Source organism: Cystoisospora suis, assembly GCF_002600585.1.
Source record: "Cystoisospora suis strain Wien I chromosome Unknown contig_477, whole genome shotgun sequence".
Classification (NCBI taxonomy): domain Eukaryota; phylum Apicomplexa; class Conoidasida; order Eucoccidiorida; family Sarcocystidae; genus Cystoisospora; species Cystoisospora suis.
The window spans coordinates 1-27,755 of NW_027153278.1; the positions used below are offsets into that span (position 1 = coordinate 1).

At 55.1% G+C, this 27,755-nt stretch overlaps 6 protein-coding genes across 6 annotated transcripts; 4 read left to right on the plus strand and 2 right to left on the minus strand.

Moving 5' to 3' along the window:
* Positions 1-2,939: 2,939 nt before the first annotated feature.
* On the plus strand, positions 2,940-3,409 carry CSUI_001194 (uncharacterized protein; the record flags this gene model as incomplete). Its single annotated transcript, XM_068061400.1, has 1 exon — positions 2,940-3,409. A coding segment is annotated over one exon (114 nt), but the record flags the coding sequence as incomplete, so codon positions are not given.
* A 223-nt stretch (positions 3,410-3,632) lies between these two features.
* Positions 3,633-5,660, minus strand: CSUI_001195 (c protein immunoglobulin-a-binding beta antigen; the record flags this gene model as incomplete). The annotated part of the gene is made up of 2 exons (XM_068061401.1): positions 3,633-4,950; positions 5,611-5,660. The coding sequence occupies 2 exons, from the start codon at positions 5,658-5,660 to the stop codon at positions 3,633-3,635; spliced, it is 1,368 nt and encodes a 455-aa protein (XP_067926603.1).
* Positions 5,661-6,417: 757 nt separating this feature from the next.
* On the plus strand, positions 6,418-18,076 carry CSUI_001196 (chromosome condensation regulator repeat protein). Its single transcript, XM_068061402.1, has 4 exons — positions 6,418-8,703; positions 9,450-11,576; positions 12,024-12,558; positions 12,800-18,076. The coding sequence occupies exons 2-4, from the start codon at positions 11,552-11,554 to the stop codon at positions 17,205-17,207; spliced, it is 4,968 nt and encodes a 1,655-aa protein (XP_067926604.1). The 5' UTR covers positions 6,418-8,703; positions 9,450-11,551; the 3' UTR covers positions 17,208-18,076.
* Positions 18,077-19,165: 1,089 nt separating this feature from the next.
* Positions 19,166-21,562, plus strand: CSUI_001197 (duf74 family protein). Its single transcript, XM_068061403.1, has 2 exons — positions 19,166-20,479; positions 21,283-21,562. Exons 1-2 carry the CDS (start codon positions 19,621-19,623, stop codon positions 21,555-21,557), a joined length of 1,134 nt encoding a protein of 377 aa, XP_067926605.1. The 5' UTR covers positions 19,166-19,620; the 3' UTR covers positions 21,558-21,562.
* A 330-nt stretch (positions 21,563-21,892) lies between these two features.
* CSUI_001198 (rhoptry protein rop15) lies at positions 21,893-24,046 on the minus strand. Its single transcript, XM_068061404.1, has 6 exons — positions 23,571-24,046; positions 23,439-23,480; positions 22,878-23,165; positions 22,665-22,730; positions 22,293-22,568; positions 21,893-22,208 (listed from the first exon to the last, which is right to left on the minus strand). Exons 1-6 carry the CDS (start codon positions 24,015-24,017, stop codon positions 22,020-22,022), a joined length of 1,308 nt encoding a protein of 435 aa, XP_067926606.1. The 5' UTR covers positions 24,018-24,046; the 3' UTR covers positions 21,893-22,019.
* CSUI_001199 (uncharacterized protein) lies at positions 24,030-26,972 on the plus strand (the record flags this gene model as incomplete). Its single annotated transcript, XM_068061405.1, has 1 exon — positions 24,030-26,972. A coding segment is annotated over exon 1 (2,112 nt), but the record flags the coding sequence as incomplete, so codon positions are not given.
* Between the last annotated feature and the right edge of the window lie 783 nt (positions 26,973-27,755).

Sequence of the window (27,755 nt, forward strand, 5' to 3'; positions counted from 1 at the left end):
CAGTAGCCTGATCGTCGCACTCCTGATTCAGTCTGTTCTGCGCACCTTCCCTTCTTTCGTCTCAGGTGAAGGACTGGAGGTATGCAGCAGGTCCGACTTTACCGGTGACGATTTCTGGAGAAAGTATAGATCAAAGAGGGAGAGACATGGACTTCTAACGAAGACATCAGCCAAGAAAGTTATTCTTCTTTTGCAGAGTGGTGTATAACTCTGTCCGTAACCGTTCTTTGCCAACCCGGAGAGATGTGAAAACTATTCCAGGCGATTTCTTTTTCTGCTGGCTCTTCAGAACTACTGGAGGTCGTTTTGACTTTGTCAGAGACGGCGAAATGTGTCCCTACGTGGAATTCAAGATAGCAACATGAGAAGAAGCCTGCTCGAAGAAAGCAAACTACGATGAGACAGAGAAACAACTTCAGCGCACGCTGATAGGGTTTAGCGCCAAAGAAGGATTATCTAAAAGACATTCTCTCCTTGTCATTCCACATTGTTCGTACGCACCGCCACCATGGACTGCACTTTTTTCTATTTGTGCAGGGGGGTAAGCCCACACGCGCAAATCTGGCAAAATTATCGATTCAGCAATTACGTGTCTAATACCACGTACATGTATGTAAGTACCTACATGGGGACATGTAGTGAGGGCACGTATGCATGTACATGTACAGAAAAACAAATCTACGTCTTCCGGAGCAAAAGAAGTTGAACTGGAGTTTCAGCAGTACTCGGCGAAGAGATCCTTGCCAGATTTTGGGTAGATTTCTTACTCGTCTCCATCTCCACACGGACTGCTTCGTTTTTCTGGTCTGTCGACTTTCTGAGAACCATTCAGCCTCAATCAAATTTGGGAAGAGAAATGGCTACAACCACGCCGCCAACAACAAATCCTTCTCAACTGCAGAAAAAAAAAGCAGAAGACGATGTCATACCTGTGGAGGCAACGCTGAACGCCTATCCATCTATATCGATGATTCTAAGATTACGCTATACTAAGACCTGGCCTTTAAGCCTTTCAGCATTCTTTGTGTAGGCGGCGAAGCTAACGAAAATAGGTGCAGGAAATGCATGAGAACACTTTTCTAGGCTTCTTTATCTTCATCTTCTCTTTTGTCCGATGCACAAAAAGTGAAGTCTCACCTCTCCGAAAGCAGAACTGATTCATGTGGTATGCCTCTCTAGGAAAACAGTGCTCAGCACTCCCGGCATGCCCAAGAAACAGAGCTTGTAGCCAGTACTGCAAATACGTGTCTACAGGAAGAAGAAACTTCATATTTGAAAGCGCCCCTCCTTCAACTCACTATGGTTCTGTAGCAACCTTCACACTACTTCATTTTATTTGGACATTGCTTTCTCCGACACACCAGAAAGCTGTAGAAATGAGACGTCACTTCTGCTTTCTGTATCAAGGACAGTGAGAAGAAATTATCCATTCGCGTTACGAAAGACTTGCACGTAACAAGCCAAGCACCAGAGAATGTATCCAGCTTCTTTTCCTCGTCCTCTTTCTCCTTTCTTTATGCATCCTTATTGTTGTTCTCTTCTGTGTTTGCTTCCCCAATACTACCGGCCGGTAAGGAGAACAAACCGTTATACTAAAAACGGACTTGTCTCGAACATGATTCTTTGTCTTCGTAGGAGAAAGCGATATCACTCTACGATTCTTGATGAAGGTTTTGGGAAGGGATGAGTTGTCCGTTCCCGACGCGACGAGGCGACCAGGACATGTAGTACGCTACACTGAGTCGGAGGAGATCTCTGAAACGCCACACTCGGAGCACGTGCGCTCTCCTGTGCTCGCGTTCCCTCCATTGTCAGCCTTAGTGGACCCCCTTAGCGTACTGTGATTATTAGAGTTGAACTGGTTTCCCAAATCGCCAACAATGGAAGTTGCTAAAAACGAATTGTATTCCAGAGAAGTCTTTCCGAAAACGAAATGTGCCCCCAGCGCTGTCTGAGCTTGATTCGTTGTGCAAGAGCTTCAAAACCCAATCTGGCAGACGTGCAGCACTCAGGTCCACTAAACTTGGGGCTCCAAGGCGCCAGACCTCCTCGTACGAACAAAAAGTCAAGGCTGCTGGAACAGACCCGTTTGTACGCTGCTGAGAGAGGTCCCTCAGTACTAGGAAAGCGGTGTGTCTCTGTGGTGCTTGTGTCCTGCGTCGCCGCCACGAACGAAGACAGTTCTGAGCTTCCGGGGTTCACACGCTACTCTGGACACACAGGGGCTAGAGGCGGCTCAGCCGTCACGGCGCGGCACCCCCGACAGCTCGACATCCAGAATGGACGAGCAGGCAGTACAAAAAACAGTATCGGCACGCCTGGCCTCCGCTCGCAAACAGCAATCAACGCTTCTTCACAACAAGCTGGCAATGGTCTTCTTCCTTCACCATGAAGCTGGGCTCAGTCAGTGGCGTCACACCGCAGGGTGGTGCAGCGGGAGTGCTGGAGTTCAATCTAGGCACTTGAACCCTAAGCGTGAACTAAAACCTGAGTTTCAACACAGTGCAGCCGCCGCGCGGAAGACCCAAGGGGGGAAATGCCAGCTAATAGCCAGACCGACATCGGCGGCGAAAAGGGCGCCGGTTCCATTTGCACGGGCAAAACCGCGCGTGCTGAGTGCTGACAGGAAGAATCTTCACGGTGTTCTGAGCATCACTGGTAGCTTGGATGAGGCGGCGTCAGACCGCTATTCCGGGCGCACGAAACTAGTCATTGAGCCCCGGCATCCAGAGAAACCTGTTATCCCGGCGGGGGTCGGCAACTGATGGTGGGGATGTTCGGGGTTGACAGGCCGGCTGCTGAAAATGATGATCTTTGAAACGAGCAAACAATAGTCGTGAAAGATGACAGCGCGACGCTCCGAAAGAGTGGAGCAGTTTACTCAAGCCGTGCCTTCCCCGAGACTCGTTTTTGGCATCGTGAGCCTCGTAGGGCCGTAACACGGCCAGACAGCCTTGTTTTCTTCTAGCCGCACCCTCATGCCATCGCGCCCTTGTGCCACCCGCAGTCTCCGAGGGCCCCTCAATCTTGCTTGAGGTGTCTTTTCCTCTGTGAGGACCGGGGATGGCTGAACCTGGCGGCAACGGTTTGCCTTTTTGAAGTATCCTTCGAGAAGGCTCGTGAAATTTCTAGCAGGCCCAGGCAAACTCCAAACTCCACTGTACACAGTCAGGATCGCCGGTAGTCCCCAGCGTGTCTGCTGACTACAGTAGTAGAACGTTTTTGGTGGAGTAATGGCAAAAGAATATCCGCTGACTCGGCAGCAAAGAAAAGGGGAGATGTTGTGAGACGGTCAGAGCACCGTGTGCGGGTAGAAATTATGAAGGCATGTGTTTTTCTTCCCATTGAGTCGATTCATTGATGGCACCATGCAGCGTGGTTGTACAAGAAACAAACTCTACAGATGTCGAAAATCAAAACATTTGCTCAGTCACGCAGGGCGTGCTGGAAGTAAATTGCGCGAGGAGCTTGAAGCGCCGTGGACACGAGGGAGGCACGAATGCGCTGGCGGCTGCTGACACAACCTCGGAAGGCAGGCGGATCAGAACACACTGGAGCCTTTACCGCGGACGTAGCTGGGTGCAGACGAGTTGACACAGTCTGACTTCCCCTTACCTACAACAAAGGAGCTCTTAAGCCGAGGCCAATCCAGGAAGGTGCCAGTCATCGAGAATCTGTGTGAAAGGACCCAGGAGAGCTTCCAGTATCGAACGTATCCTAGCGAACGATTGCTCCAGATTTGCCAGGTCGGGTAGATTCCCGAGAGGTTGAGTAGCCGAACTAGTACTGGGATCAGACTTCCCCGCTCTGAGAGCCTTGATCTTTTCTTCAAGGGCTGCTGCTGACTTCAGAATGTCCTTCGCCGTCATCCTTGCTTTCAGGATGTCATGATTCGTTTCCTCAGAGGCATCCTCACCCCCGTCCTGGGCAGTCTGCTTGCCAAAAAGTTCTTTGAGGGTTTTACCAAGGCGTTCGGGATCTGGACTGTTTCTTTGGATTCCACCGACGACATCCTCCAGTTGCTTGCGGAGTTGCTCAAGTTTCAAAGGGTCTTCAGACGCCTCCAGGAAGTCCGCCAAACCAGGAAAAAGTCTGGCTTCTTTACTGAGTTCTGGAAGTGAAGGCAGCGGAGGAAAGTCGCCAAGGTCGGGGATGCCTGGGAGCTGGGAGAAGTCCACAGGAGCCGGCAGTCCCGGCAGTTGGAACAGGTCTCCAGGATATGGGAGGTTCGGTAGCTGGGATGTGTCGCCAAGGCTCGGAAAGTGCGGGGGTTGAGGCAGGTCTTTGAGGCTGGGGAAGCTTGGAAGGCGGGGCAAGTCTGGAAGGTTTGGTAGACCTGGGAGTCGGGGCAGGTCTCCAAGGTCCGGAAGGCTCGGGAACGGGGGCAGGTCGCCGAGGTCTGGTAGACTCGGAAGTTGGGGAAGGTCTCCAAGGTTCGGGGGACTCGGTAACTGGGGCAGGCCGCCAAGGTTGGATAAGCTTGGGAGCTCAGGGAAGTCTTTCAGGTCGGGAAGACCTGGAAGCTGGGGCGGCTCTCCTATTTTGGGGAGGCTGGGTAGCTGGGGTACCTCTCCGAGGCTCGGTAAGCTGGGCAGCTGCGACAGGTCTCCGAGCTCTGGCAAGCCTGGTAGCTGCGGCAGCTCTCCTAGCGTGGACAGGCCTGCAGGTAGGCGGAAGATGTCTCCAAGATCTGTTAACTGCGGCAAGTCTGTAAAATTTGCTGTGCTTTGAGATCCAGCACGCCCAGTCTCCGGCTGAGCACGAGGGTTAGCCGGAACCGGCTCTACAGGAGCATTGGGGCTCAAAGGAGATGGAGCAGGGGCTACAGGTAGAGGAACGATGGGTCCCTGATATTGTGGGGGTAACTCAGGTAAGGGAAAGGGCGTGAAAGGTGGAATTGCAGGGTACTGCTGTGACATTTCGCTGTCCTGAGGCACCTTGATTGAAAGGCTCGGCAGGCCAGGAAACGTGGGTAACTCGGGTACGGTGGGCTTTGGGATCTCTTGCAGCCGGGTTCTCCCCAGTCGTCCCCGCCGGGAAGGTGGCGAGTTCATATCTGACGGGCCTTCGGCGACCCGGGCTTCTGACGGTGTTTGGCTGGCGGACTCTTCGGCCAACTGGACCGACGGCAAGAACTGTGCCCCTGCAGGTATATCTTAATCTTCTTCTAGCTCCGAACAGGAATGCAGAACAGTGCTTACGGGTTGTGGCAAACGCCCCGAACAGGGCTACCGAGGTCGCAATCTTCAGCATCATCACGGAAGCTTCGAGAGCTCGAACCTACGGCAGTACGGAAAAAAGGTATCACGAATTTTGGATACCTGAGGGTAACTGTGTAGTGCTAACGACACAAAAATACCAGCCTATTTTTGGCCCCCCCCAGTGTCCGTACACCGGCGCAGGCGGGCATCCGTTGACCGGCCCTCCGAGTATCTGGCGCAGTCACGCTGGCCAAGGAAGAGCTACAGTTCCGTGTGTCATGAAAGATTGCTCGGTAAGGAAGAGCTACGGTTCCGTGTGTCATGAAAGATTGCTCGGTAAGGAAGAGCTACAGTTCCGTGTGTCATGAAAGATTGCTCCGAAGGTATGTTTGTGAGCGGGCAAACTCACCTTAAGGCTTTAAACCCTTGTACGTCTAACATTATTGCACCTGCCGTCATTGCTGAAACGCTTAAGGTTCTGCTGAGTAGACGCTTTACTACTATTAGTGATGGACCTTGAGCCCATCACACGCGCAACCGAACGTCACGGTGTGCCTGCAAACGGTTTGTGATCTTCGGACTTGGACTAGGCTGCGGGAGATTCGACTCTGGCTTCTCGCGTCGGGCAAGCAGCGACGCTTCGGCTCAAGAGACAGGATCTAACAGCGTGCCCCTACCCGTAGTAGGTTCGCCAGCCACTTCGTCACCTACCCGACACTACTCTACTGTGGCCTTCACGATAAATGCTGCACCGGTGAACGGGTGCAGGGTGCCCCGGGAGAAACCGCCGCTCGGCGACAGGTTTCTGGACGATGGGGCGGGGGTCGTGACGTTTCTGGCCCGTCTACGCCAACTGCTTGGCGCCATCTAACCGTCCGGCTCTAAGGGCGACGCCCGAAGGGTTTGATGGCGACAAGCTGTTGAGAGTAGCTCGCAAGCGTTATCCCAGATGTGGCCTATAACTATTCATAAGTCTTCGAAATCTAAAAAAGCACCGTCTCCGAGGGCGACTCCGTTGACACGCTAACGCCTTTTGCCGTGAGATGTGGATCATGCGGTGGAGGGAGACGCTTGATGGAAAGCTGGCTGCGCATGCGACAGCCAGAAGCGGTACGAGACGGATGTGAGAATCCGGGTGTCGGTCCGGGTCCGAGCGAGGCCTGGCTCGTGTCACGGTACCTCTCAAGTCGTTTCCTCAAGCTACCGCTGGGCTGGCTAGAGCAAGGAAATGCACTGTCATCAGCTGTTCCGTGAACCCCTGTCTCTGGCCTCGTCCAGAACGGTGTCGAGACCCGTGCTGAGCCTCGCCGATAGAGTACCTGATGGAGCGGCTTACTAGTTTTCCTCCTCACAGTGAATGTTGCACTGCTCAGTCCGGGGTGACGTGAGCAAGAGCCGTGCTGCTCCAGGCAGCCTTTGGCTGGCAGTCGCGAACCCACAACTGCGTGGAGGGCGCGACGTCACCCACGAACAGGGGAGGCTTCAGGCGGACCGACGTCACCGAGTCAGGCAAGCCTGCGGGGGGGCGCCGGCCAGTGAATCGGAATAGTTGGGTCTCTGCATATCAACTAACGTTTTGCTGTGGCGCGCGTCGGAGACGTGGTGTAGGGTGCAGATTCGGATCGTGAACCGCATATCTGGCGCATTTCGGCCGCTGTGTAGCTGGCTTCTCGTGTAAGGCCGTGTTTCGCTTGCCCTTTCGGATGCTTTTGCTGGCCGCTGGGCGACGCCACCCGGGACATTGTCGTGCTGTCCCGAAGTTGATACATCGCCATGGGTGCCTGACGGCACAGCGCTACTTCTACCGAGACAGCAGGCGGTTAACAAAACGAGGTGAACGGCTCCCTGCGGCTCGCGTGCGCGTTTGTTTTGCAAAGCTCCATCTGCGTTGAGCGGTGAAGGCCAGTGCTTTCCTTATGCCGCTGAGCCGTTATTCTGGAACAGGTGTTCGCATCTCTTGAGGAAGTCAGGCCCTGGCAGAATGTCCTAGTGGGTTACCGCAAGTGTAGAGTCTTTCTTTCCTTCTGTTCTCTTGGCTCTCTTTCGGATTCCGATCTCAGGGGCACGTGCCGCCATGGCTCCTGCTTTCTGTGGGGGAGTGGAGCGAGCTCCTCAAGCTCGTTTGTTTGTTGACTCGACGGAAGGCGTTTCGTTTCATATGACGACAGAGTTTCCTCGAAACCACGTTGTACGCAAAAAGACAAGAAAGAAAAACCAATCAGAACAACAGCAATCACAAGACAAGTACTCTTCGTTCTGCCCTGATTCCGCGCTGGCATGCCCATTGTTACTCATGAACCCAGGAATGCAGAAAGGCCGACAAACCGATGCTAAGCGAGGAGACACGAACGGCTTGCCATGCCCGTCCGACCTGTTGTACGTGTCGATCCAGCGGCTCTCTCTGGTCAGTGTCCTCCACCTCCTGCGCCACCATGGAGCTGATCCTTTTCACCAGCCTCTATTCATTGCCAAGCACGATGTAGGTTCGGCTGCTCCGGGATCTCCCTCAACGAAAGACCGCGGCGAGTCGAACGGTCATGATTCGCTTATGCCCGCCCACGATCTTTGCAGCCAGGGTTATCTAGCGTCAGCCATGCAGATGGCCGCAAGGCTGGCGGCGTTCCTCCGGTCCCCTGTCGGAGGAGCATATTCCCCGGATCTGTCTCACCGCGCAGCAACTGGGTCTGTTTTCCCTCCTGTCGATACACAGGGGTCTCAAACCTTCACATTCAGTTGCCTGTACACCTGGGGAGCACCAGCTTCCTCCCAACTCGGCTATCCCCTTTTCTCAGCTGCGGCAGAAAAACGCGTTCAGAAGCCTAAAGCGATTTTGTTCTGTGCGGATAGCTTATCGAACACAGCCGATCAGTATGTAGCCAAGAAGTGTATGCCGCGTCCGGGGGAATCGGCAGACCTTCCCGACCACCTTACTGCTGAGATCTGTGGTTCAAGAAGAGGGCGCGTGTCCCGAAAATGCGACTACTGCGTAATGGTCAGCCAGCAAGTCGAGAATAGGGAGAACAGCAGTGTTCGCTTGCAGCTGGTGCGCTGCGGCCCGACGATGAGTTTAGCTGCGACAGTTGACGGGCAGGTTTGGGTGTGGGGAAGGGGCGCCGACGGCGGCCGTCACGTCGTGACTGAACCAGCCCTTGTTGCCGGCTTGTTTGGAATGCCGTCTGCTTTGGAGATCAATCTTCACGCCACATCGGTGCGTAGGCCGTCGCTTCCGGGCGAGAAACGTACATCCACTCCGGAGGCTCTTGGCTTCGAGGATGAGGCCAGTTTGAAAAAGCCCTGGATTTTGCACGACTCCCATGCCGGTGCAGAGACAGATGCGGTCTTTGTTTCGCTGGACAGCGGGCAGGGGAAATCGCGGGTACCACCTGCCGGCGTCGAGGATGGGCGGCCGGCTCCTGGTTTCCAAACGAAAACAGACATCACCAGCGGGCCCTGCGGATGCCGCTGTTCAGATCGTATGAGCTTCGGGTCTTTCATCAGAGGGGTAAGCCAGAAATTGACCACTCTGCCTGCTGGTCCTATTTTTCCGGAGATCTTGTTCACTACTACTGCTTTCTCCGTGAGTCTTGCCGCTCGGCTTGGTCTTTTCTTCGGCCGTGAGCTGAACAGGACGGGGACAATCATACAAACTCTTCTCCTGCCAGCGCTATACTAAGTGGCATTATTTGGGCAAGGCCCCCCACCTTCAAGACGACAGACACTGGATGCCTCAGACGAAGATAAATGAGGTCGTTTGACAATCATTCATTTTACCGGAGCTGGTGCGGGAGGGCCGCTGATACGTGCAGACATGGGCATTTTGTGTCAGCTCGGGTCACCCTGTGCAGAAGGGCCGCGTGTGGATAACCCTGCTTCAGCGTGTTTTTTGAACGCGGGGGTTTGGCGAGTCACTCTGTCAGTGGGATGCCGTAAGTTATTTCTCCGACGAGCGTATAAGTACCGAGAAAGTATGGTGCAGTGAATTTTTTAGTCAATCCGGACAGCGCCTGCTGTCGACTGCACATCTGGCAAGCTCTCTCTGGCGCGGCGGCGCGCTGCAAGAGCTGGGGAAGGGCCCGGTGACTCCGCGCTGGAGGCTAGCTATGAGAATGTCTGTGAGGCAGGAATGTCCGGTGTTTAGGAAGCACTCGCGTTTTCACAGAGGTGCAGTAACAAGCGTAGAGGAGGTGCACATTCCTGAATTGCGTGGGCGCTTGCTCCGTCGCTCTTCATGCTCTCTCTTTTCTCCAGGCCGCTGTTGGTGCGCAACACTGTCTCCTGCTTGCTGAGGTGCTGGTGGGCGAGAGGTTCCACGACGATCCGCCTCGCAGCCGAAGACCCGCCAGGCGATTGCAGAAGGGGGGAAAGCGAAAATGCTTGGAAGAAAACTTGGGTGGCTGCCTTTTGCCGCGTGAACTTGAATCTCTGTCTTTCTCTCCGCTTGCTGAAGAGGGCGATGGGTGCAATAGTAGCAACCCCGCCTCGTCCGGAGAGGACGCCGGTGCCCCGTTGCCGGGGCGACCTAGTTGTCGAGGACGCACTGGCGCCGGAAACTGCGAGTACGGCTGCTACATCTTTCGCATAGAGAGTCGTGTGTACGGTTGGGGCAGTAATGCAAGACAGCAGCTGGGGATCCCCCATGGTTCCCAGAAGGCCGCGCAGTTCCGGGTCGGCCGCGGGGTTGAAACGGCAGAGACAACGCAGCCAAACGGCCGTTCACGGGACTTTTCTTCTCCGTCGACCTTTGGGCCACAGGGCTCCTGTAAGGGTAGCCGAAGTAGCGGCACAGGCAAAGTCACTGCCAAGTCAACAAAGCACATAACACCCGAAGAGTGGGATCAAGTGTGCGCGTATCGGCCTCTTTTACTTTCTCGATGGATCTCTGCACCCTGCGAGAGCCGTAGTGTTTCTTGTGGGGTTGAGACTTCAGATTCGCAGTCAGCGCCCTTCCCTGAATGGGCCGTAGGCATTTCGTCTGAGGGTCATCCCATGGCCTGTAAGTGTCCGGAACCGGCTTGCACTACACGGCGTTCTTGTTCTGTTGAGAGCTCCTGCTGCGTTTCTTTTGCTGCCTGTAAAGATGCGGCTGGAGTAGTGAATCTCTACGAACCCTTCTTCCGTTTCTCGTCGAAGGTCAAAGCAGTCGCTGCAGGGTTGCACCACTCGATGCTTCTGGGCGAAAACGGTGAGGGTGATACAATCTTTGCTTCATGTTCTTTGTAGTGCGACGTGACAGCGCACGTTTTCAAGCCGGCACATGCTCTCAGCTCACTACGCCTCCGTCATCTCTTCGAAGCTTGCTGGGGATAGCCAAATGCCGGAAAAACAAAACGCACCTTCGTCCTGGGGGGGAGGAGGAGCCCGGCGAGGGACTGTTTTGGAAAGTCATTTCAGGACACCTGATTGTTCACAGCTACCCCTCGCTGCTTAGTATCTTCTTGTTTCATAGGGTTTGTGACCGTGAGAGCTTCGGAGGAAACGTCGGCAGTCGGAGGGGGTGACTGCTCAGGAGACCGTTGTTCACACTGGAAATGACGTTCCACAACTTACGCATGGGTTGCAGTTTTTTTTTTTTTGGCGGGGACAGGGGATAACCGGCTGAAAATGGTTTTGCCGGAGGGGCTAGATACATAGACCGGTGCCACGATTGCCGCTCTGCAGCGCACCAAGGATCGTCATATCACTTTTCCCAGCTTGCCATTCTTTGCCAGTGTAGTGCAAGAATAACGGCGCTGTTTCTTTTTTTCTTTCTTTTTGCCGCGTGCCACAGTGTGACTGTTGCTGTTGAAACGATTACACACTGCAGACACGCGATGGCAAATCCGACTGTGCTGGTGTCTTAGGCTTTCTTCGTCCTGTGAAGCGTTACTCACTTTTTGAAGAGAAAGTGGCAGTGAATGCAGTTACGGCACTGTCTCAGGCCTCTCCGATTCTCGTGGACCGAGGCGTACTCAGGCAGACAGTGGGCATTACCAGGTGCTTCTCACTACGAGGTTAGGTCGGGTTTTGTGTCTTCGCGCTCTCGAACTGTAGTGATTGGTCCGAAAGCGTCTCCAAGGTTGTCGTCTCTCAGAGACAGGTGTTCGAAACTAACCTCTGACTGCCAGATGTGTATGCGACAGACCTCTGTGTCTTCATCACCTGTGCTTGCTGTAGCGTGCTGTCCGGTCTGAGAAACTTTCCAGGCCGCCGCTCTGGCATTGTTATCCTTGCTGACAGGTGACGTGTGGGTGTTCGGTGATAACACCTTCGGCCAGTGTGCGGAACCGCCCCTTGTTTCCAAGGTGGCTCCGCCGCGAAGGCTGGTCCAGCTGCCGTGTTGCTGCGCAATTGTCGCGGGACACAACACAAGCATGGCTATCTCGTTACCTCCTCAAAGTGAGTTTCGCGGGAATCCGACTCACGCAGTCGAGACTCGCTTACGTAGTACCGGTCTGTTACTGGAATGCCACCCTCCTAGCATTGTGTCGATGCGCTCTGTACGCTTGTCCTCTTCTCAATGATATCAGTACAAGGGACACTTCGCCACGGTGCAAGCGCACGCGCCTTTTTCGTTGGAAAGCGTGTGTTGTTTACGGTATGTATCCGGCGTGCCTCGCGGAGAGTGTTCGGTCGTACCCTCGTGAGGTCTGAGACGTTGACGCCGCTGTTGCGAGGCTGGCTACCCGAGGAGAGGAGAGTTCAGACGTGGCGGGCGTCATTATGGCTTCCCAGGTTGCGTCGGCTCCTCTCACGTTCTCATGCACGCGCAGTTGCCCGGGTGCTCGTGGAGCACAGCCTCGGACTAGCCTTGCACGTGCTTCATTCTCCCTATGAATTTTTCAGGCGTCTTCATTTGGGGAGGTAGTGCAGTTCCCGGCCATCAACTCACGGCATACGCAACTCAGCCGAGGCCTCAGTCAGCGTCTGCGTTGGCGCCGTTCACTGGGGTCAAGGATCGAGATTCCCGTACTTGTGCGGCGGAATCCACAACTCTTTCTTTTCCAGTTTCCACTGTCTCGGATACTCTTCTTATGGAGTGCGGTGATGACGGAACTCCCGCTTTCGGAAACGCAACTGGCAAGTCTGTGGTGATTCCCGAAGCGGCTTCGGTGGCCCCGACGCGTCCGTCGTCGGCTTCACGGCCGTCGTGTGGCGCTGCTGCGTCTCCGGATTGCTGTTCTTCCGCAGCGGACTATCGCCCGTACTTGGCTTTTTTCTCACCTCTTCGTTTGAAAGGACTGGCGGCCGGAGATAGGGGGGAAGCGCACGCTGATGGTGACTGGGTAACTCAGACGGCCGCGAGAAGCTGTCCGGTACTCGTCAAAGAGTCACTTGTCGTGAACGACAAAGTCGGACTAGCGGTTGGCGCAGACGGGAGGTTAGTAAACAGATTCAGGTAGACGGACACAGTCGGGAGGCGGTCGACATGTGGCTGCAAACTCTAGCGGCCCGTCGTAGTGGAAGATTTGTGGCCGTGTTTGTATGCTCCGGTATACCGTCTTCATCTAGTTGGCGAGCGGCCAGGCCTCCGAACACACCGCACGACGCGTGGAAGCGAGCCTTCTGGGACGGGAATTTTCGATACAGCTCTCAAGCCTTGTTTGTGTCTTTCCTTTCAGGCTTCGTCTGTGGTTCTGCTCAGAGCGCCCGTGTCTCGTGCGTCCCGCCCTCGCACTGTACTCTCCTTATCCTGTTCCCTTCTCTGGCTTTTGCACGCCTGTCTGCTCTCCCACATCGCCTGCGCCGTCACCCGAGGATGGTAGCAGCGATCCTGGACGTAGCTCTTCCGTCCCAGGATCCCTCGTGGGGGGGACGCGTCTCGAGTACCGCATTTGGCCCCGGCCTTTGCCGTATCCTCTCCTTCATCTCCAGGGTGCTTCTTCTGCTTGGCCTGGCGCAGGGGGCATAAAGCAGCTTGCCCTCTCGTCTTCTCGCTGTTTTCTTCTTACGTCAGAAGGTTTGCTCTACTCTAGTTTCCTTCCTCATGCAGTCAGTCCGTCGACCCCTTCACCTGAGCGCTGCCCTTCGGTGTCTTCTCCTGGTAAGCATTCTCTGTCTTCTTCCGCTTCGCCCTTCTCGCCTGGAGGGACCTCAGAGCGTGCAAAACCTACCGGAGTTGATGCGGGTGGCACATGTGGCAACCCCGTGACCTCTCTCCGTTGTCCTGTCTCTCCTTGCTTTCTCGGAGGACGCAACAGAGACACGCGGGAGGCGCCGACAGCCACAGCACCACGGCCGCCGCACACCACCGCGCTATCTCAGCTTCGCTTCTCCTCGAATGCGTCTTCATCCTTTGTTAATTCTTCATCTCACTCCCCGTCATGTCCTCATTTCCGCGGGCATGCCGGCTACCCTTGGACAGTGTACCTCGTTTTTTCGCCTGTCCGAGACATATGCAACATCTCCTCGTTCAGCTGCAGCGATTCACACACTGCTGCCATCGTTGATACTCACGCTCCTGCCTTCCGGCTATCCTCGGCGCCGGAACCTTCCGGCTGCTTTTCATCGAATCGCTCTTCCACGCACACGGGGCCGCCGTCTCTTGGTGCTTGTGCGGCCCAAGCTATCCTACGGTCAAGCAGAGGGCTTCCACCGTCGCCAAGTTTTGTACTTGATGTCCTCGCTCCCCTTTCCGTATCTGTGCGGAACAGTTCTCTTTTCGACTTTTGCTGCCTGTATCTTCTCTTTAACCTTCCCCTGCTCTTGAGTTTCCCCTTGGCGTCAGACGCCGTCTCCCGTCTAGTAAAGAGAGCTATCTTGCTTCCCCAGGGAGACCTGATGCCGCTGACCGGCACTGATTCGTATCTGCCGGCCTCGGCGGGCATGCAGTACCTTCTACGTGCTCTGAAAGCCGCTCTGACCACAGCTTCTTTGGGCGCGGAAACCCTGGAGTCTTGGCTCTCTCTGGCATCAACACTTTTTTTCTTCGACAGGGTTGTTTCAGAACCGTCGGACTGTGGCCGAAGGGTTGCTGTGCATAGAACCGAGGAAGTCGCAAGCGTTGTGTCTACAGGGCACACGGATGCCAACAAGGAGAATCAGTCAATAGTGAAAAACGATTCAAACCACACACGAAGCCGGCCAGAAGTTTGCAGGTCCGCTGACGACTCTCCACCATCGGCTTCGCGCCGGCGTAGCGAAAGCGGGACGCGGCAGCAGGAGATGGAGCTGTTAGATTTGCGGACCGGATGCGCTGTTCAACAGCGTGAGGCACTGAGCGACAGCGCTGCTGCTCCTGAGCAGATGCAGACCCGGACCGCGTACGGTACAGACAGTCGGACTCACCTTTGTGCGGAAGGAGAGAGGGATGTACGGTTGGCACGAACTCTAGACTGTGCCACGCTGCCTAAGATGAGCCGCAAAGAGGAGGGCCGAAGCACACCAGCAATTTTGCACGAATCAGACAGTTTTTCACGCTCGGGGGCGGCTTTACTCTCTGGCACCGACAGGGCGGCTAAAGACACGTTCGCGAGAGAAGAAGGCGCAGAGGCCCTTCAGCTGTGGGAAGAGCTCGAGCAGATGTGGTTCCCTAACAGCCGAGTGTTGCGGCCAGCTCTGGCCTCCGCTGCTATGGAACTGTCCACTCTGCTACGCGGAAAGCTAGAGTCGCCGACGTTTTCGCTGCAGAGCGATCTGCTCGATGAGAATACGTCTTCCGCGCTATCACTCCGAGGATCGGCAGGGGGTGAGCACGCAAGACCGCGTTTCGGAGAGGAGCCGTACGCCGGAAGTGTGAGTTCTTCTGAAGATGGTCTGGCGTGTACATCTTTGTTCGCCCCGGCAGAGAAAGGACCTATCCTTCTCTTAGTCCTTCCCAGACGGGCCAGTGACCTCTTGATGGCGGATGGACGGCTGCGAAGGGAACGGCGGTTGCTCCTCGACAAATGGACGAGAGCCTACTGGGCGACCGAGGACGAGGAGCCAGGGGCGGTTGTTCGCAAGGCTCGTGGATTAGAAAAGACAGCGCAAACAGGCAAGCAGGAGAAGCACGGCAAAGAGTTTTTCGCTGAAGCCACGTGTGTCTCAGTTGCAGACGCGGAAGGCAGCAGCTGCGGTCAGGGTGAGAACGGTGGAAAGGAAGAGGAGAAGACACTTGGGCAGCACAGAGGTCAAAGGCCGACAGGAAAGAGCAAAGGAAACACTATTGACAGGGATGCTTCTGGCCGCAACGGACGGTGCCTGGATAGTTGTGAGACAGAACCCCCCGTGCATCAAGACGAAGAGAAAACTTTTCGAAGTCTCCCTGAGTGTGTAGAGATCAGCCGGGCAGGCGCTGACAACAAGAGCACAACAGAGAGCGTGCGCGCAGCGCCGTGTGTACGCGCAGACAGATTTTTAGTGCCGATGCGGGACACAGACTATGCCGTCGGTTGTTCTGACAGTCGTTTATCCCGAGCCAGTCACGTAACAGAGGGTAACGGAGGAACGTCCGGTAATACCAGAGGAGGAGTATCATCGCGACACAGGGCCGGTTTCCTGGAAGCTTCGTGTGGTCCTTTCCCTGTCGCGGCAGCAGACGGTACAGGCATCAGAGGCACTCCCTTAGTAGGACACTCTCGTATGCGACCCAGCCATGCCTCTGCCTCTGGCGACATCTCAGGCGACTCTCCGTGTTCAGGGGTTGCCTCTTGGTCTCCCTGCAGCAGTCTTGTGTCGGGTGTGGAGACAGTACAAGAGGTTAGCGTACTCGGCGGGTCGGAGGTGAAAGAAATCGGCGAGTTAAGGACTACGCGTGATGCCTCCGCTTTATCAGCTACTGGAACTAACCATACAGAGGAATGGACAGAAGAAGAAAAGCAGACTGGATTTTCCTGGCAGAAGGTGAAGCACAGAAAGAAGCGCGTGGAAGCCGCGTCAGAGAGAGAACTGGTAGGGGATGGTACGGCAACCAGACAGAACACCATCACAGGTTCGCCTGTAGAGATGCACAGCTACACAAAGGAAATCCGCAGTCAGGAGAGTCCAGCAACTCGGGCGTCGAAGGAAAAAAAGAACGAGTCTCACAGGCCGGACCAGGCAGCGACGGATGTTGGCAAGTCACCTTGGATTCGCTTACCCAAGTCAGCAAGGAATTCGAGAACTGCCTGCACTTCGCCAGTCATGATGTGGGGACCTAGCAAGGACAGCCCCTTTCAATCACCTTCCATCTTGCCCCCGTGTTCCTCACGTCCCAGTTCATCTTTCGCGTCTTCGGAAGGGAACTCTGATGTGCCGCGCGATGTGCGGAGTGTCTTCAGGCTATGCGACTTTCTTGTCACCACGGGAACAAAGAAGAAGAGCCGTAAAGGAAGCGCGCTGGAAGTAACCAGCCGAGCTTCTCCGTTCTCGGGTGAGGAGGGAACGAGCGCTTGGCGCCCCGGAACTCACGGCGCCTGGAAGACGGTCAAAGAGAATTGCATCGCGGGAGACACGGCAAATACTGCAGGCGAGGAAAAGCTCTCCACGGACCTGGCTTCTGTCATGCAAGAAGAAGAAGCGCTGCACGAGGCCAAACAACTGAAGCTTCGTCTGCTCCAGGAACAAGAGCAAGCGCATGAAGCTTCTTCAGTTGTGAGGAGTCCCGGGCTTCCTTCGATTGTTTTTGTACCTAGGCAGTCCGCGGCGGGAGGTTTCACTTCATGTGGAAGAGGGCGAGCTGTCGTGCACCGAAATCAAGCACGCGGAGGTTCGGCAGGGCGACTCCTCGCGAACTGCCGCGATCATACAGCTTCTTTCAATTGCTGGGGGAAAGAAGCCGCCCTTCGGGCCCAGGGAGAAGAAAGCCTTGTCACTGATTTGAAAATCATTCAGATGCAGCAATCGAGGGAGCACGAAGAGGAACAAGTAAGGCTAAGAGAAGAAGCTGAAGTCCAGGAGGCTCTTAGACTTGTTGACGAAATGGAAAAGCGAGAGCGTGAGGCGGCTCGGCAACTCAAGCGGGAGATGGACAGAGCAGCAGCGAAAGAGCGGTCGCGAGCTCAGAGGCAGACACGGGGGGGCTCGAGGGGCTCAAGGTGGACAGGGCGAACGTACGGACCTGGCGAGTGAGGGGCATCGGGGCGGTGGGTGGCACTTCATCCAGGAAGCAATGGTTAACCCGAGGGTTCGCGCAGTGGTGTGGACCGCCGACCCCCTCGTAGACCAGAATATGAGCGGAGCTTCACCGCGGACCCCAGTCAGCTGAGACTGAAGTTACACCTTGTGCCGCACATGCCTCAGCAGGACGTTCTCTGGTTGGATGCCGGAGACCACGCGGCGGTGTGCACACCTGCGGTGAGCATGTGGTTCTCGCGGGAAGAGAGCCCTTGCTCTCAGGGTTTTGTCCGAGCGCGAAATTTCTGTCCCAGGTTCCGTACGTACTTGCTGTTGAAGAATTGCCGTTCTTAGAACTGGACGGTGCGCCGCGCAGCACACGCAAGCACGAGAGGGCAGAAGAGATCATCGTGAGGGATGCTGTGATTATGCTTTGGGTTATGTCTGTGCCCCGTTCTTTGCAACAGTAGCTTTCATCGTTTTCTTCTTTGCGGGCTGCTGACAAGCTCCTAATCTATTACGGGGTTTAATTTGGTGGACAAGAAACGAAGTGACGAGTCAGGTAATGCTATGTCGCACGAGCCTTCTGGTTTAGCTGGAGACACGCTGGGCCGTGCCTCTCTTTCTCTTTCAGAGAAGTGGACAGTCACACTCGGGACAAAAAGAGGGCGGCAGTGCTTGCCCGGGCAGGCAGTTTGGAGTCGGATTGCCGCAGGATCCGGCGCATGCGTGCTAGTCTGGGTTTTGTTGGCTGCTGTAGACACCGGACCGCGAACCTCGATTCCACTGCGGAGCAAAGTTGTGTCCCGGCAGCCAGGGCGTGCTGCGTGAATGTGCGTGAGAGGCCAAACTGTTTGTTGCATGCCGTTGACACCTAGGTATACATATATATATATATATATTTACGTACATCAGACTGCAAGCAGATCAGTTCAGGGGCTGAGGTGTTGAAGTGTTCTGCCACACAGTCCGAAGAGCGGCGATCCCTGACCCTGTTTATACCCGAGGCGTTGTCGGTCGGTCCCCAGCCAACGCTCTGGCGAAACCTCAGCCCTCTGGTTTACTCCCCTAAAATTCATTTCTGCGATTTAGTGCCGCGTCAAACCTTATCCCTCCGTTTTACTGCCGCTTCAAACCTTATTCCTCCGATTTCCTTCAGCTTCAAACACCTTATTCCTCCGGTTTCCTGCCGCTTCAAACCTCTTCCCTCCGATTCAGTGCCGCCTGATACATTCTTCGTCCGATTTACTGCCGCTGCAAACTTTTTTTCTCCGACTTAATGCTGCTGCAAACCGTATCTCTTCGGTTAAGCCGCTGCCTCGTCAGCTTACTATGTATGCAGTACCGCTGCCGAATAGCCCAGACAGCGGAGCGCTTTGAACGGTAAAGAGTTCGTATTTCTGCGTAAGCGTGCGTCCTCCAACAATCAGACTCTTTACCGCAGCCGCTACGCCCATCACCTCGGTATGAAAGGCTGCTGAGTGACAATTCTTAACCAAGATCGCTCCAGCAGAGCCTCGAAGTGTTTTGGTCGGGCTAGACTGATTGTGAAGGAGCAAAGTGTTCGCCCTGCATCAGTCAGTCACCCTTCGAAAAGTATCGCCTGGGCGCCACACCGCTTTCCGTGGAGAGACGAGCTCACCGGGAACTAAGATGAAACTAGAGACTCTTTTTATGGACTGCTTACGTGTGGACTGCTTTCGGGATACCTTACAGTTGGGCGAGTCGTAACCCGGCACATACTATGTCACCCTCTGACAAGATAGCTGCTCATCCTGCAGCATCGCGGCTTCCAAGTATGAAGTGTAGAACATCCCGAAGCGGGCGCGCTGGATCGTAGCGGTCCTTTCGGCCAGCTCGACCGTTCGGAGCTAGCTTGAGAACTTGTCGGACGTGTCGCATGCCGCCGCGAGGAGTTGCATGCCCCTTACCGGCATCGGGGGCGCGACATCCCGGGTATTCACAGGGAAACAGTTTCGGGGTTCTTCAGACTGATGCGCACGAACACTCAGTCTTACTAGTCCCCGGCCCTTCTCTACACTTCACGGCGCCTCTGTTGATTGCCTCGGTCCGTAGGTCGCGCCCCGATGCGCAGCCAAGTGCCTCCCATCCGGTTTTGTTCGGGATGCTTAAAACTGTAACAGTGTTCATAGCTTAGGTATTTCTTCGGACCCGAAGGGTAGAGCAGACGGCTTTCGTAAAGGTGTCTTTCAGTCTTGCGGCTGTTAAGCGGACGACGCGGTTGTGTGTACGCGGGTAGTTCTAGTTTAGATCTGCCGGCGCAAGACGTAGAAATTCTCGCACCATCCACTGCAGGTCGCGGTCTTTTGGTCCGGAGTGTCTGCTGAGTGACCGCGCGTGCAATACAGGGGATCTATGGACATAGAGCGTTCCTCGTGTGAGCACTAGCGTCTTTCGGCATCAAAGGATGGCAACTTCAAGGATAACTTCTCTCGTTTCTGTCCCCAGCTTCTCGCTTCGCTCTCGGTCAGACTCCTTTGTTGGGGCGAAACGGGCGGGAAGTAGTTCGAGCTGTTTTGGGGGCGTTGGTGGAGGGCGAAAACGGGCGCGTTCTCCTGGGGAAGAGAATCCAAGGCTGATTTCGGCCTTGCAGACCCTCTCAGTCCTCCACAGGCCGGTTAGATGTGAAAGTGCGGGGGGACATACTGTTCGCGTAGAATGCGAGCACTGTAACGACCGTCGCCCCGTCTCCACAAGCTGCTCACAGTTTCTTGCTACAGAGGCGACATATCGCAAGGGGCTGCCCGAGCCCGCCGCAGTGAAGGCCGGCGACCAAGGCAATCCCCGCTTTTTGTCAACCCTGACGCAGCGTAGCCTGCTTGCCTCCTTACCGGTACCCTTTCCCGGTCCCAAGAGTGCACCATGCGTTCACATCCGTGCTTCTCCTTTGACGAGTTCGGTTTCTCAGACCCCTGGCTGCACATACCCTCGACCCAGAGTACCGTTCGGTGCAGCTTATACGTCTGTTTCTCCTCTCTTCGCTTCCATTCCCTGTCCCGCGGGATGGCCAAGAGACTTTCCTCTACTCCCTGCTTTACAGACGTTCTCCTCCTACTCGCTATTTACCAAGGAACCACATGTCAAACCCGCGTCAGACCAACAACGCGTTTCTCCCAACTCACGAAACAGCAACCACACAGACAGCGGCACCTCCTGCGGCATCTGGGCGAGCAATTTAGGCCAAGAAGCCACCTTTGTCGATGGAAAGGAAATACTGGTTTCTGCCACACCAAGTATTCCTGGTTTTTCAACACTTGCATATAAGGGTCAGACCTGCTTCCCAGTCTTCGATGATTGAAAGGAGTGTTTGTAAATTGAGCACGTCATGGTTGCCATGTGCAGTCTCTTTTTACCTGACGGCCGTGCCCCATTAGTGTGATATAGGCGAGAAAAAAAGATGTGAAGCAACACGTATCGTATAGCAGTACCCACCCACGATGTCGCCGCCGACAAACTACCAAGAGAAGTCAGAGCTCCGACTTGCGTTAAGTAGTTTTCACTACCTTCCGTGAACAGAGTGGCGAACCCTAGACACTTTTGTGAACTGTTCTCCTGAGAGATTGATAAGAGAAACCTATCTCCTTACCTTGTGTTGAAAGCTTGGTGGGCTGGAAAAGCGTGGTGACAAGGCGTTCTACAGTTGCGCAAGAAGAAACCGCTCAGCGACCACGGAGGCTGCATCATACTTGGCGCGTGATTGGGCAACACTCTGAGCGGAGTGCTGCCGAATCAGGCGAGACTTCCGCCCTGATTCGCAACTGCTAGCGTGGCCATTGGTTCATGAAAGGCGTAGAGTGCTCCCTTGTAATTTTGCTTGGTTTTCCCTTAGTGTGAACCGTGTTTCTTCCCGAAGGCCCCGGCTTCTTGACTTGCTTGTACCTGCAAGATGTTCGAGGGCCGGTAAGCTGTGGGCTCAGTGCAGTTTGGCGTAGAGTACACATGGGGTGCTCAAGTATTAGTGCAGTCTTTTCGTTGCGGACTGTACCTGTAGAAGCGATAGCACGAGGTGCGGTTGACTGGGTCGAGTTCCGATGTAACAAAGCTGACGCTTGCCTTCCTTATCTTTCAGGCTTCGTCCAGGGCTGTTCTGTGCGATCTCGAGATCTCCTCCGGATGGCGAAGGTAATTCTGATGGTGCAGTTCGGAGGCGAGATGGATGATTTGACGTCTCTTATCCGACGTGTGAAAGACGAGGCAATCAACCGGCTGTGTCAGGACGCCGTCGCTCGTGGTGCCAATGCAGTCGTCGGGGTGCGCCTCGTTAGCAGTGGTACACACCAGAGAACAGCAGTAGAATTCTCTGCGTATGGTACTGCAGTTGTTGTCAAAAGCCTTGCCTCCTGATAACCGAAACAGGCTACACCCTTTTGCAGGGGCAAACTTAAGTTAGACGAGTACATACCGGAAGAGACCCGGGTGAACTGTACCCAGGAAAGGTGAGATCGATGATGTGGATGCAGCCCCGCACTTGGCTTCGCTGTTATTACGAATGCCCGTGCGCTGTTGCTGAGGCGCGGAATGGCGGACACGGGTCAGCCCCGCGTGTTGACATTGTGTGGCGGGCTCCGACTGGATACTACCCTTGTGGGTCCGCTCAGATGGCATCAACGCACAGGCGTTATTCTGTGCTCACTGATCACCAGGGGAAACACTCTGAAACGGCGTCTCCAGTAAGAAACACTACAAGGATCGCACTCGTGAATAGTAAGAAGCTGGTTTAGTCAGCGGATCGTTTAGCAGATGAAAGCAGAGAACATCCGACAAAACGAAAAAAAAAATTCAGCCGCTCATGAGTTGGTAAAGTGGCTATTTGCCTCTTTTCGACCTCAAACTGACGGCACGTCGAAGCTTCTTTGCTCGTTGGCGTGCTTCCGCTCGCTGTCGCTCCTCAAGATCCGGAGCCGATGAGACTGACAGACTACTAGCGGTGCTGCGGCTGCTTAAGGAACTGGTGTCACTGCGGCCTCCCGGCCCTTCAGCCTCCAGCTTGCCTTGCTGCAAATTTCCACAGATCGGAAAAGAAACACACCTAGCGTAACCCCGACGTCACCGCCACTTCCGACCTGAACTACCACCCACCTTCAGTTTTGCCGTCAGGAGTGTCGTTTTGAATTTCTCCACGTCACTGAAGAGCGTGTTGGAGCCCAGTGGCACTCCTCCGATATTGACACCTGAGCCCAAGATGATAGTATGGTACCTCAACAGATGCTTGACAGAGTTTCCGCACCAACTTCTATCAAGGAAAAGTAGAAGATGTGATGTGGTGGAAGAAGAGCCCTTGCTCCAGTAGTGGGGAATTTGGGCGTCGAAGGGCTGGTTTTTTATAAGTTCACTGGGGATATCTCGAACAAGTATCTGTCAGACACAGCAGATGCAGTCGATCGAGAAAAAGCTCCCGTTGTGACGATGACTAGACAGCCTTCGGGTGTCGCGACGTAGCAGGCTACTTACTGAAAAGGCGTCGCGTATTTTGGCCTCAGCAGGTTCGCTGGAGCAGGACTCGGTAACAAGCTTGTACTGCACAAACACACCAAAAGGGAGTTTCACAGCAATGACTGGGTTTTGGTTGCATCGTTAACCGCCCCCATGGTCTCGGCGCTTCTAGGGGATTACTACTACTCTGCATGTGGCGTCCCTGTTTCGCACAAGCAGCGTCGGCCTTACAGCGGTTTCACGTGAGATAGCCCGGTCAGTTTTGATCTCCCCCAGCAGCCTGACAGGCTCTATGTCAGCTTCCACTTGCGGGAATGTCTGGCGATCCCTGAGCGAATGCTTCCCCTTCACTCGATGATCGCCTCGGAAAAGCTGCACCTTCGTCAGTTTGGTCAGCAGGGGCGCAAGAAGCAGTCTTACGTCATCCCCCGTCGCAGCCCTCGGAAGAGCCAGCATTACATGCTTGTTGGTCGCGGGCTTTACGAGGTCTTCCGGCAATTCCGATAAGTTGACAACGATCTGGGAGACGAAAAACGGCTCAAAGCACAACCCACGTATTGGACTAGGGAAAGCTCGAGCCCTGAAAGCGGCAGTTGGAGCCGTGTACTGAATTCGCGGGCGGCGTAAGATTCTCGCGTCCGTGTATCAGAATGGTCTCGTCTCAGAACAACCCCGCCCGCGAAAGGATGACCCGACGTGGACACAGAGGAAGCGAAAAACCGGGAGTGCTTCGCGCTTTCCCAAACGGGACACAAGATGCGGCCGTCAGGGCTATTAGTCTTTGGAGCTTACCCCAATAGGATAGGAGTCTTTGCCTGGACGGGCTTCTTGAACCTACAGACAGAACGAAACGCAAAAGCGAGAACCACGTGCGAAAGTGAGCTGCAGCCGCCACCGTACTTCTCTCCGTCTGAGCATCCGCACCATGGAAGAAAGCTCAGCTGCAGCTCCCTGTGGGCTTTCGGGGCTTTCCACTTGCTTCCTGCGCCTAAAGGGTGAGCCTGGGAGCCTTGCTTCGAGGAATGAATGTTGTCCCCTTTCCGCCGAATCTGCGGTCAAACTTAAATGGTGGTGGCATGGTAGAGATCGAGTCCCCGCAACAAAGAAAGAAAGCAAAAACACGGAACAAAGAATGGCCTTCATTTTGAAGAGCATGGAGCACCTGGAATCATCGAAGACATATAAATCTGTTCCCTTCGCGTTGCCTTGTTGCTTGCGAAGCGTCCTCTGCACTAGCAGCCCGCTGTCTCGAGCGGGGGAGCGGTGGCGGCTAGCTATGCGCGTTCGCTGAACAACATCGTTGTTCTGCCGGGTGGCGTGTGAAGTGTCCTCGGACGGGACGAGCGGTCGGTGCCCTAAAGAGTACTTCATCTGTTTTATCTCCCGGACTGTTAGCCACACTTCATAAAAAATCCGATAACAAGATATCTGATGCCCTCGAAACCCTTTTTCACTGGTCGTCTACCTCGGAGGCGACAAACCAAGTGACCCAAACTCTAAAATTCTCTTTAGCTACAATCAACTGCAGCGCTGTCAATAGTTCAGGTCGGGAGCCCCACCGAGTTTATGTGTATTGATATCCTGCAACTGCCGTATTTGTCAGTCTACGCATCCCTTGTAATGCAAGCAACGATGCAAGGACTCTTACTTTGAAGTTCCAGAGCGCCAGTGGCGCCTTCACCGTGGTTAACTTAGTAGCTCGGTACAGGGTCCCCGACGACAGTGGGTCTCGAGGTCGGAGACCCAAGGCTGCCTACACTGTCTTTTGGCCTCCCTGATCCTGACACGCTTAGCTGGCAGGCTGGGCTGCTCGTGTCACCATCTCGCCATCGTTCGAGTGCAGCCAGCTGGTGTCAGGAGAGCTCAGAGAAATTTGTCTTTTGCAGCATTTTCCGCCCCTAATATCCGAACAGGTCTCAAAACGAGTTAATTGCAGAAGCGAAAGCGCCAGTAATCGTGTGATGGCCCTGATTGTCGGCAATGAGGGTGCCGTGAGCAGGCCTACCGTCGTGCCCCTCCGACTCGGGAGCCTGCCCACGCTGCCAGTCTTTAACACGTCCGAGAACGGCTTCGGGTGCACTGTCATTCTGACTGAACTGCCCGGCCTCCCAGGGCCACCCTCTATAGAAGTAGTGACCCACGTGGGGACGGGAGAGTACTTCCTTTGTGTTTTTCTCCGGCGGAACCGTTTCGGCGGCAGCTCATCTCCGTTGGATGTATACAATGAAAGGACCTGCGGTGACCCAGAGAAGCCGTGGCAACAGCACCGCCGCTTCGGGGTGTTGCAGCTTATCGGGAGTGGATGTGCTACAGAGCACACTCTCAACCTTCAGCTCACGGAAGCTCCCGACTGCTCCCTTGCCGGTAATGGACGAAGTTGTCGCCCGGTTCATGAACATATCTCCTGAGCAGTGGCAGCAAATCAACTCAGCAATTGATCAACTGAACAGCCGCTTCAAAAAGGCCTCGCTATGCTGGCTGATGGTTCGGTGGTTGGTCGCTTCACATCCCGAGCAGTTCCTGCCTGCGCCATACAACTCATACGAAGAACTTCTTGCCCACGTGAACGAGACGAACGCGGCGATCGAGCAAGCCAGGAAGGAGGCCAGTTACTGGCGTGGTGCGTGTCATCGGCTCGAGCAAGAGCGTGGGATGTGGAAGGGAAAACTGAAGGCTGTTGAAGAGGAGATGTCCCGACTATCGGTAGCGCTATCCGATACTGGTGCAATATCTGATGGCGGAGAGCTCACTCGTAATCTAGGCAGCTCATTCGAGGACCTCGCGGGCTCGCAAACTGCCTATACAAATAGCCCGGAGTCTCCGGATCTGCCGCAACTTGAAGAGTCGTCTCGGTCTCAGCATGGTCCCTCGGCACACCACAGCGCTGTCGGAGATTCCGTCTCATCAGCTCAGCTGGCCCGGTCCCAGCACTCTCGGCAGGAATCCCTTCTTGCGCATCCGTCACCACGAGGATACTCCACAACAGAAACAAGGGCCCTCACCAACCCAAACAAGTCACACACAACGACAACCACAAGGACGACAACAACCACTAGCTACTCATCTGTCAGTACAAATGGTGAAGCGACAGAACTCCCCCCTTCTTCTTCGCTGACGCAGAACAAGAGTACAAATCCGGCTGATGCAAATGCATCTGCCACCCAGATTCTGAGCCGAATGCAAGACTTGCTGCGCTGTGTGCACGGCGAAAATGCAGCCGTAAGACCAGGGCTTTGTTCGGACAGTGAGAAGATCCCAATCAACATCGCACCTTCTAGCACCCCTGGCTCCGGACCCAACGTTGAGATGTGGTACGTGCAGTATCAGCAACAGCAACAGCAGACCGGATCGCGTAAAAGTGCGTCTACAAGTTCAGGCCACAAGTTGCAGGGCACCGATGACGGCCAGCTTGGCGGTCCGAAAGTGACAGATCGGAAACTGGACAGTCGCAATCCGAGTTGCTTGGAACGCCTCTCCAAGCTGAAGCAAACTGCTTCCGTTAAAGAGTACGCCAAGCAGTTTCTGCGGGTGTACACCAAAACGGCTGACCTTCCTGAAGCTGCGGCTGTTCGTGTTTTTGTGGACAACCTTAAACCGGAATGCGGAAAACGCACCCGAAACCAGAACCCCGACAGCCTGGCTGAGGCTATACGTTGCGCTTTTTATAACGAGGGCAGTATCACGGCGGATGCAGAGCTGGCGGAGATAAAGAAAAGTCTCTCAACCCCTGACAACAATGAAGAGTCAGACGGGCGTGACGAGCTTGATAGCTTCACTTTCCACACGGCGCGTTCGGGAATCAGAAGGGCGTCAACGGGAGTGTCCAGCTGTACCCGAGATGCCTCAGAGGACCAAGCTGATGGAGTGACCGGTCGCACGGAGAGTGCACAAGAAAAGAAATACTGCATGAACAGACTTAAAGAGTATCGAAGATCGTCCAGGCCGGCGCATGAAGGAGAGCCTTCGCTGCCGCGCACCTCATTTAATCCAGGCAGTAGCAGCAGAGACACGAGCTGCGGGTCCTCCGCTGGACAGCAGGACAGGGTAGAAGTCTCCTCCAAGCTGGCGCGTCCAGGGAGGCGTGGAACACTTGGCAGTAGCTCCATGCTTCCCTACTCTCCCGCCTGTGGCTCCCAACCCGCGCGTACGGCTTCGTTCGGCCGAGAGCACTCGCAGCAGTCCAGGCCTGCAGATAAGTCCAGGGACGAAAAAGCGACGAAAACTCCGTCAAACACAGCGTCCAACAGAACGGCTGCTGCGGCGGCAGCTGCCGCGGCTGCCGCGGCGGCGGCCGCGATGGCGTCTTTCGCAGCTACAACGAGTGAAGATAGTCAAGGAGGACGTCCCGGCGGTCTGCGAAGTCTTTCATCCCCAGGAGCTGCCCACGACCAGGAAAGCACCTTGTTGAGTTCCGAAAGTCCGCGCAGCCAGGAACAGTTTGGAGACCAGCACTGCAGCGTCCATGCGGACACACGCAGCAGCAGGTGGAACTCAAAGCCCGCAACTGCGGAAAGCGCTCCGGGAGTTTACCAACCAAGTCGGGCCACCCGGAGGCATTCTCTTGGTGGGAAGAAACCTTTCACTTGGGCGGGCTTCAGCCGATGCCGGAAGCAGGCTGACAACTGTGCGCAAGAAGACTCCGAAGAGACCGAGGACGTCTGAGCAACAACGCAAGAGACGCCGCGACTGTCGACGGATGACCGGAAGCTGCTGTCCGTGTCATCAGCTGGGAAGCCACTTTTCTCGAGGTGTTTCTTGCACACTGCTACCCATCTCGGCTGCCTGATCGGTAGAGCCTTCGCTGCCCACGTGGAAGCAGGCGGGAGTTCGGCCGCAACTCAGGAGGCCTCCGGGCGGAAGAAGATGGGGGAGAACAGTTTGTGTCAGCAAAGATTCGCCGAACGACAGCAAGACCACGGATAAAAGACAGCGGACTCGCCACGCCTGTCATTTCGGCCAGCGCGAGATTTCCGCAGCAGAAGACAGTCGACCGCTACGGCACGCTGCACACACCGTATTGACTCGACCAGTTCCCGAGCTGCACTCGACTTCGACAGTGAGGGTAACTCCGTTGAATTTGAAAAAGGACGCTCGCCGTTCTACGCTTGC